Source organism: Micropterus salmoides, unplaced genomic scaffold, assembly GCF_014851395.1.
Source record: "Micropterus salmoides isolate LMB-PRFRI ecotype aquatic unplaced genomic scaffold, ASM1485139v1 Ms_hic_scaffold_3863, whole genome shotgun sequence".
In the NCBI taxonomy this organism is placed as follows: Eukaryota; Metazoa; Chordata; class Actinopteri; order Centrarchiformes; family Centrarchidae; genus Micropterus; species Micropterus salmoides.
This window is the reverse complement of record NW_024043221.1, coordinates 10116-20182: the sequence shown is the minus strand read 5'-3', so window position 1 is coordinate 20182 and position 10067 is coordinate 10116. Positions and strand designations below refer to the sequence as shown.

Here is a 10067-nt window from a genome sequence, read left to right as displayed (position 1 = left end):
ACATTCATTTGATATATTGTTATTGTGATCCTTTTGGTTTCTGTTGGTTTATTGGTCCTTTGCACGTACAAGAGCGGAGTCAATTTTGCGCTATTCTGGAGACATGAGATCACATTGTGAAACACATCCACCAACCTGTGTCAAAATCCTAACCCAGTCAGAAATTTGGGTACTAATTCCCACAATGTGGGAGTGTTGCAACCCCACATCTACAGACCAACTAATCAGAATTCAGCATATCACTGCTGCATCGCCTCATGTGAGTGTCAGCTGATGTAGTTCACCTGGTCAGCTTCGCCCTCCAGGTTATAAAGGCTGGTCCATCAGTAGATGTCCACTGAGTTTTTTGTTTTGACTCAATCCTACTGCTGCTGTAAATACACTGAAAATAGTCCCCAACAAATGAAACATTTGTTGGTGTGGCTGTGGCTCAGGAGTGTTGGCTGTTAATTGGCAGGTTGGCGGTTCAATCCCTGGTTGTGTGTCAAAGTGTCCTTGGGCAAGACACTAAACCCCGATTTGCCCCTGGCGGCTGTTCCGCCAGTGTGTGAATGTTAGTTACTAAAAGGAAATAGCTAAGCTGTTTTTAAAAATGAAACTTTTTTAATTATTTATTTCTTCACTAGGAACCAATGGGTCTGGAGCTGAGGGCAACAGACAGGAAGTCAGAAAGTATTGAGAGGTGGACCAATTATATTTGTTGTGGTGTTTGATTATTTTTGTTTTTTCTAGCTTGTAAAGTAACTTGCACAAAATCCTCAAGTTTCAGTCAATTTCTTACATTTTATTACTGTTGCACCATTTATACAAGTACATATAATTTTGAATGCATCAATTTCCATATCATCTTTTTGTTTGTTTTGAATGAACATGTGGTGTGGAAATAGCAGTGGTGACACATGGGATGAAAATATCAACTGTAGTTGCCATGGATGCAGACTGAGAAATAATTTTTTTTCCACTTGACCAAAAAGACAGGACTACAGGTTCACCCAACCACAGACATGCAATTTACTGAGTCAAGAGAGGAAGAAAAACTGAACCAAGTGACACACAACGCTCCTCGAGTGTTTGTTTCTGCTACGGTTTGACAAGTGCTGAGAAGAAAACGCTGTGTGTCAGCTGGATGAAACTGAAAAGTTGGCAAATGGATGGCTGAGATGGGTAAATATATACATATATACTAACATATATGCAAAGGTGGAAATTACAAAAGTACATTTACTCAAGCACTGTAATTAAGTACAATTTTGGGGTGGTGGTGCCTTACTCGACTGTAAGATTATGAAATACCAGATATTTCTTGTCCTTCAATCTTTGCTTATCCCTTTCCTTTCTCGTTTAATTCTTTCCTCCCTTCAATTTTTCTTCATTCACTCTTTCCTTGTTTCTATATCGCTGCTCTTTCTTTCAAACTGTCATTACTTTCCTCCTTTTCTTTTTTCAGCTCATTTAATCACCAAAACTGCACATGGAAAGTTTCTTCTTAACTATTAGTACTTTTTTACAGCTAATTTCTTTCTTCTTCTTTTGTAGGTGATTTGTCTTACACCACTGCATATATGTACTGTACATATATATAATATATATTTCTGAAAAATAAAGGAAAATGCATGAGAGGTGAAAATGACGAAATCAGAAGCTCCCTTTTCATGTGCAAGGCTTTTCCATCCCATAATGATAGTATGTCGTATGGTTGCCATACAAACATGGACCATACTAGATTGAGTTGGTTGGTGACAGCTCTGTTCGTTCATTGAAATCCCCCCTCCTGTCCTCAAGGTGATCGGACCAATCCAAATAACTGAGAGTCACAGAGTTACAAGGATCAAAATGCAGGAAAACAGACCTGGTCGAAGCAGCACCTGCAAAAGACCTCATCTTTGTGAGTGTTTTAATCTGCTTAGATACCAAAGTGGTGAGGTTTGCTTCAAACCACAGACTGCTTTACTGATGTTCCTCCTATAATCATAAATAACTTGCACTGCATATGCAAATTTTAATTCAATCTACTGGTTGAAGAGTGTTTATTATTAATTATTTTGCCACATTTTTTAGCATATTTCATCTATTGCACCACATTCCATCAATATACTTTTACAATATACTTATGCTTTGTAAGTATATTTTGCTGCTAATACTTAACTTAAATATACAGTATATCTAACTATGTGGTATGCCACTTTTAATTAGGGAAGTGAAGGAAATGAGTTGGGAAGTGGGGGACCACTTCCAGCAACGCAGTCATGCAGACAATCAAAGAAAAGAGCTTAAGAGCCAGTTTATTCTATTTTCTTTTGAGAGACTCAACTGTAGCAATGCTATCTGAACTCTCCTGATGATACAGTAAATGCCACTAACTTGGTATTCTAAGCAAGATCAAATTATCTCTACGATGTGATCGTGAAGCCTATTTCACCCGGGTCAGCAGCAGATATGTCTTTTGAAATAGAATTTGTCATCAGATTTGGATGGAGGATCAGATGTCCATCAGACTTTCAAAGAACACTGCTGAGATTTTTTCAGCAAGGCTTTGCAGATTTTATAAGCATATTACAAATGTTAAAAAAACCACTTAGTTCACTCACAATATACCTAAGGGTTTCAGTACAAAATCTAGAGGTTTATCTGAAAAATTCCTACGACTGTTTTATATGTCTAAGAATGTGTTTTGCTCTGCAATGTCAGCCTTTTTCAACCTCTGAAATGTCTTAGAAAGCCTGAACTTTCTCTGTCCCCACAATAAATTTTAAAGTTCTAGTCAGTTTTTGCCATTCAGAGAAAGTGGCGTGTAACCAAAAGAGGAAAAAAGGGTAGCGACACAACCCAACCATATCAAAAAGCCGGGGGGGGGGGGGGGGGTTAAAAAAGGATACAACCACAATTCCACGGCACCAAAATACTGGAGGTACCAGGCCAAAGCCAAGAACACGGTACTCTAAAGGGGAGGATGAGTGGAAGGAGGGGAGCTGAAGAGTGGACAGAGTCCAGCTGGTTACATAGTATCTTACGCCCCCCTTCCCCACTCCCCTCCCTCCCATTTCCCCCAAATTTTGATATTCTGACATCCACAGAGCAGAGGGTGCATGTGAATGTATGAGCACAGGCCTTTTGTGGGCTGAGATGGGAGTCAGGTTAAACCTCTTGACTGTATGAGGGAGAGGGATGATGGATGCGGAATGGCAAGGCGTATGGCTGACACAAACTCGTATCAAAGTTCAAATACTACAGCAGAAAAAAATAAAAACATAACAATAATAATAGCAATAATCATCTGCAACGGTGGGAAACATCTCCAGGTGGTTGCTCCAGTCCTCCTCATTCAACAAATCGTCATGATTACAATTATTATTATTATTATTTTTATTATTATTATTATCATCATCATAATATGGGTGGGCTAGTTAATTTCATTTTGATTTTTTTAAATCTTAATCGTCGTTGAGTTAGGTACTTTATTTTTTCATTTCCGAAAAGAAGCTGTCCATTAATCTTGAACTGCTACGGTTTGATCCTTGCTCGGTGCCTCTGTGGCGTTCGCCTCCTTGGCAGGAGGCTCAGCGGCTGGTGTTGAACTAGGGGCTGCGGCGGCCTCCTTTGCCGGTGCGGGAGCCGCCGCTGCCGCCTCTGTGGACTTGGGGTCAGGAGAGGCAGCAGGGGCTGCCTCGGCTTTGGCTTCTGGTGCCGCGGGGGCCTCAGTCTTTTTGGCGTCGGCCTCATCTTTACTCTCAGCAGCCGGGGCAGGCGCTGCGGCCTTAGCCTCAGGCTCCTTGGCGGCAGGGGCCGATTCTTTGGCCGGGGCGGGCGCAGCTGGTTTCTCCTCAGCCTTGTCGGGCTCTGCGCTTTTAGGCGCCTCTGTTTTCGGCTCAGCATTGGCAGCAGGTTTCTCTGGCTCCTTAGTGGCAGGAGCTGCGTCCTCTTTGGGCGCCGCAGCGTCTGCTGCTGGCGCCTCCTTGGCTGCCGTGTCGTTCGCTACCTCCTTACCATCGGTGGCAGCCGGGGCATCATCTTTGTTGTCTTTCGGTGCTTCGCTCTCCTCAGCAGAGGCCCCCTCTGCTTTGGCATCCTTGTCTTTGGCCTTGTCATCATTTACGTTGTATCCCTTCTTCTTTTTGCTGAGCTTGCCTCCCATTTTGGATCTCTGGCCTCTGAAACAGGAAACAAAAGTAAATAGTAATTCATTCATTCATTATGAAGAAAATGCAATAAGAGCACATTCTACACAAATAAACCGAACAATGACTCGAATGTAAGCAAGAACCACAAAAATGAAGTGTCAAACACATCAGAAGCTCCTGATAGAAAATAATGAAATATCCCCACAATGACTTTGTGATGTTTCAAGCAGTTCTCCTCTTCAGAACATGATTTATGATGAAGGGCAATCTCACTTTGTGGTCAAAATGAATGATGGTATTTCACGAGCAGCCTCACGGTGTACAGACATTTCTGTATGAGGCAGCAAGTGCAGAATTTAACATGTCGGCATTAACTTTCATAAGGGAGCAGACCAAGAACAACAACAACAAAATGCTCATCAAAAAGCACCCAGAAATGATATGCAATAGTCATGCATTTATGGAGAAACATCTCTCATATTGCATTTTTGATGTATTATCTCAACCTGAACCACATGCGCCTCAGAGAACCTATGCAATGCTATTTTCCACTTCCAGATCAGGCAAAGCTTATTTTAACATGAGGAGAGGAAACAGTAAATCAAGTTCAATGTTACATAGAAGGACAACTGAAGAATGTAGTAATAATAGTTAGAATCAGTGATTCTGAAGCAAATAAAAAGAGAAATACTCAAATAATCCATCATCCTGGACTTCATTGACTCTCTCATCTAGTTTCTCACCTCTCAGATCAAGAACTAATAATTAAGAATACAATAAAGTGCTGAGATGCTAAGAGCAAGAGGAAATAAAAAAATATGTTGCTGAGACAATACAAAATAGCACTTTTTACATGCTATTAATGTAGTGATTTTTTCATAATTCCCATATACATCCTCAGTGAACAATCAGCACCTTCATTAGTGTGAAAGAGTTAAAATGACACTATTTGTAACAAATATAACTAACCTTTTTAATTTTTTTAAAGAAAGGGCCTTCTGCCTTTCAACATAATACACTGCTCATTCATTTTGTTAAAAGGAAACACTTAAATCACACATCAGATCTTGATGAACAAAATAGTTCTAAGTTCAAGATCTTTACTGTATATCGTATAATTCCCTGAGAACAAAATTATGTAACAACGGTCAGTGGAAACCAAAATCACCAACCAAGTGAGGGCTGGATTCAAAATCACACTGAAAATCAAAGTAAAAAACTGAAATCACAGGCTGATCCAACCTGATGACTTTCATCTAGGCAACTCATAATGTGACTCAGCAGTGTGTTTGGTCCCCACGTCCCTCTATGTACTCCCGACAACTTCTGGCCATGCTCCTGATGAGACGGCGGATGGTGTCCTGGGCATCAGTGAGCTCCTGGAAAGTCTGTGGTGCTATTTGGTGGTAGCAGATGCACCAATACATAACGTCCCAGAGGTTCTCAATTAGATTCAGGTGTGGGGAATGTGAGGGCCACCAGCGTAAGATCTGATAGTGGCTCTGAGGATTTCATCCCAGTACAGCAGTCAGGGTACCATTGGCTTGCACGTGGATATCTGTGCAACCCTCCAATGATGTGCTTCCCCAGACCTTCACTGACACTTCATTTGGACCAAAACAGATGACACTGATTCACAATCACTTATGCTTCCTAACTGTACAGATTGATATCCCTGAAGTTTACTGACATGATGTTATACCGTGATGATTAAGTGGTTCCTTAATCGGTATAGTTTTTATCATCACCCCCTAATCCCCTCAGTGCTGAACTTCCAGGTGGGGAGTGACAAGGTCAGAGCTTTGATGCCACATATACATTCTGTACATATATGCATTAACTTAAAAGTTCAATTCAACCAAATTATGAATAGATATTTGCCTTCTTACTCCTAGTGGCAATTAGCCATGAAGATAGTGTAGTTTTTCTTTGTCCAGATTTTGAGACCTCTCTCCTTGCAACCCAGGACGCATGACACAAACCCTGGTCACAGGTATCAACGTCCTAAGCTTAGCCTAACTATTCAAGCTAACCATCCCTCTGTGACATCTGTGTGGTACAAGAACATAACACTTCTGCAGTATGTAGGGGTGGTAATCTCTGGGCACCTCACGATTCGATTGCGATTCAGAGGGCTGCAATTCGATTATATAACAATTATTGATGCATCTTGATGCAACATTTTTTCTATACAGGATCCCTGGATAATTACTAAGCATTTCATTTGCACATTAAAATCCAAAAGAAACATCTCCTAATTAGCTTAAAAGCACTAGTTTGCATCCCTAATTTACTTTATTAACCTTAGCTCCATGTTCCCTCATTTCATTAAAAACCAAACTGAAAAATAATTATCAGGATGTACGACATGTATACAGGACAGAGCTGAACACCAGTTTAGTCTAAGCTTGTGCCTGATGTGTTCAGCCCTTGACTAGTAGTTTAGTTAGGAATGACATACAGCTGATAATTAATATTACTTTGTTACTAATTTAGGGAATGTTACATAAATAAATAAATATTTTAGCGTCTTTCATGGGGCCCAAGGACGCTTTACACATAGTTACAGAACAACAAACTCATTCAGGATTGAATGCCTGGGGAAAGAGCTGGGGCTGTGATGCTGAAGGCTCTGTCCCCAAAAGTCCAGAGTCTGGTGTGGGGGACAGAGAGCAGGGGAGATGTTAGCTAGCGCTAACAGCCTTCACTTTTCCAGCCGTTGGGGAAACTACAGACTTTTATTAATGGACACACAGCGACCTACGCTGCACGTTTACTGCCAGACTGGAACTTACTGCTAATATTTTTCCTCCGCTAACTTTCACCGTCACGTTCTGTTAAAATCATCACTTGCGCACTGATATTAACGATTGTGTGACATTTTAGTGTGGTGGTTATTCATTCTGCAGCGGTGGCAAATACAGGGGAACACTGGTCTCTCTGTTGTGCGCGCTCCGCAGACGGTCGGGCGCTGCATTTTCCGCGAGTTCCGCCTTTTTTTTCGTTCCGTCAACATTACATTATCAATTAACATTTAAATAATCGATTTTTAGACGTTTGTTAATCAATTCATCATCTTCCACGTCTGCATCGCGATGCATCTAAGAACTGATTATTTCTCCCACCCCTAGTAGCCATAGTGTTGATACCACCATGGTTAAATGAGAAAACCATTGTATCATCAACAAAGAATGATTTTCTTAGCAAACTGAATGGAATCCTGGGATCTGTAGAGGTCTGTGTAAAGAGACTCTGAAATTGCATTTCATATGATTAGGAGCTGCGGGTAAACAGTCAATGTGCAGGTAGATAGCACTGTGTGTAGGCAGGCTCAGCACACACACACACACACCTGCAGATTCCTGGCGTACCCCTTCAATTGAAGCATTTTTTCATGGATATCACCATCTGTCTGCTTGATGGGGGAGAGGACTTCAATACCACAACAAATCAGGCTTATTAGGAGCAAAGACTCAAGACTCAGTACAATTTGTTGTTTGAAATATGAAGTATGTTTGCTTGATGCTTAAAACTGCCAAAAGCAATTTGGCATTCAATACTACTCATTAGGAAATGCCAGAGAAAAATGTGCTGTTTATGTTTCAAATTCTGCCTCCAAATTCCAAACTGCTGCATTCACTGTAGAAAAAATAAAACCTCAAAACTAAAGATACGTTTTCCAACATTAGCAGTATTTACAAAGAAATACTTAAAATGTGTATTTACTGTCCCTAACACCCCTAACAATCTTAGTTAGACTAGACTTAGTCTAGAAAGCACCCACAGAGCACATACCTCTGCCTAAACACAATCCTTATAATTAGCTATTTTATACTATAAAGTGTGTTCAATCCACTCTTGGATTGGAAGCTGCATCTAAATGCGCAAAGTGACAGACAACCACTTGCCTTGTCAAAAATCTTTACAATATTCTGCTAACTAAACACACCCTCCTTGCTTTCTAAGTTTTAGTAAAGTAAATTGTGCATTCTGGGAAGAAAATGCTACATTTAAATATTAATCAATTCTTATTGTTGTTATTCTCCATGGTGTTTTCCCACATAAAATGAGTTATACATGTATGAGCAATAAAAATAACTTGAATAAGTCTGGTCCCCAGTCTCAGGGTCAACAAGCACACCATTATTTTGCTAGTTGGCAGGGCATCTCAAAGTGCAAACGTTATAAAATGGACAATATTTGTTCTCTTGGCCATTTAAAAACAGTTTCAAGCTATTGTAAAGGACTAAAAGAGTATTAAGTGAATGAAAACAGAGTAAAATGTAAAATCATCATATGAAAAGCATTTTTTTCAAATGTGGTGATTATTGTGAACTAACTTCACAACACCTTGAGATTATTCTCGGTTGACACTCAAAATCATCTGTTTGTTCTGCCATCTGTAAATGAGAAATCTGTCAAAATGTCTCCTGAAAGCAGACGTGACCTTTTCCTCTCAAACAAACCAGACCACTGAGAGATTCTGCTGGCTACTCACAAATTCGCCCTGTGAATGGGACAGAGCTGGTGGTGAATCCACTCAAAATGCTAATCACCTCGTCGCCACTGACTGAATTACTCGTCTATTCATGCAAAACTCCCCTGAAAGTCCAACAGTCGGTATCTGCCAGGGCCGCCGTTCCTGCCGCAGCTTTATACGGGCCACAATGGAGGTCTCTCTGCTGCATCACATCATTTGACTCCCAGCTTGTGCTGCCAGTACAATGACTCACAATCATCTGGGCAGACAATGGCTTCTTTTCAACCAAAGGCACGCTTTCTCGCTGCTGGGCGTGTGGTTTTAGTGTTTCAAGAGCTGGGGCAGGGCTGAGACAACCTGGAGAAAATGCTCTGGGTTGCACAAAAGACTTAATTTAACCTGCAAACTACAGTCAGTGAAGCACAAAAGGAAGTCTGATCTAACAGCTGTGAACTTCCAGCATCACTTCATTTGTACGATGGTATCAGTCCCGAGGAAAAAGACTAGTTTAGGTAGACGTATAGCTGACACTCCAACCCAAAGTAACTTAAATTGGGGTCAAAAACAGGTTTTCAAAATGTCATTAAATTAGTCCAACAGAAGCATAATGTTAAATGCCTGTAGAAGACCACTTGAAAGTGACAATCAAGGAAAAGTGAAGCCTTCACAGCACAGAGAAAACACTACAACTATAAAGCAATGAGCCCTGTCAAAAGAAATTCTCCAACTTGCCGTTCCACTCACTTCATTTAAAATTAAGTTCAATGGATTTTTTGACCTTTCAAACGTACCCATACACAAACACATCATTGTTGTAAAAAGCTAATCTTCTAACTGTGTAAAAAGGTTGATCTGTGATTCTGTTAAAACTATTAGCCAAAAAGATTTCACCTGCCATTGACAAATGTGTCCTTTCATTTCTGACCCTGCACAGAAACCCCTGCATTTCTTTCAAATTGAATACGACAGTGTTACAGTGTGAAAACATACAATACACGTTATGAAGCTTAGCACATACACTGCCCCAGTTTGTTACCTGGTGGTGCTGTCAGAGGTTTGCCCAACGTTAGTAGCTCTGATCGGCTGTTTGCAGGAGTTGGGGAAGTTTGGTAGTGGGAGTGGCCTTGGAAGGTAATGTGCCCAGTGCATTCTGGTTGTTGTAGTTGTTCTACCTTTTGAGCAAAAAGAAAACCCACAGCCCCTCTTTGTTTTCTCTGGTCATGTAGCAACAATTTTAAAAATATGTGTGTCTTTCTACTACTTCTAGTCCAGTCTTTTTTCCAGCTGTGAAACACCCCTTTTAGGTTGGTTTTGTTTCGTGAGGCACTGACAAACAATCTATTTTGTGATTTAATGTTGAGGACTTGTTGCAATTGAATGAGTTTCATGATTAGATTAAATGTAGACACTACTGGGACTCCTTTAAGGATCTGCATTCAGTTTTTAAATGCAATCTTTACAGACCTAGT

The 10067-nt window shown here is 40.6% G+C and overlaps 1 protein-coding gene across 1 annotated transcript; it reads right to left on the bottom strand.

Annotated features, from left to right (window-relative positions):
- Positions 1 to 763: 763 nt before the first annotated feature.
- On the bottom strand, positions 764 to 9748 carry LOC119885020 (brain acid soluble protein 1 homolog). The gene is made up of 2 exons (XM_038695284.1): positions 9635 to 9748; positions 764 to 4148 (listed from the first exon to the last, which is right to left on the bottom strand). Exons 1-2 carry the CDS (start codon positions 9745 to 9747, stop codon positions 3488 to 3490), a joined length of 774 nt encoding a protein of 257 aa, XP_038551212.1. The 5' UTR covers position 9748; the 3' UTR covers positions 764 to 3487.
- Between the last annotated feature and the right edge of the window lie 319 nt (positions 9749 to 10067).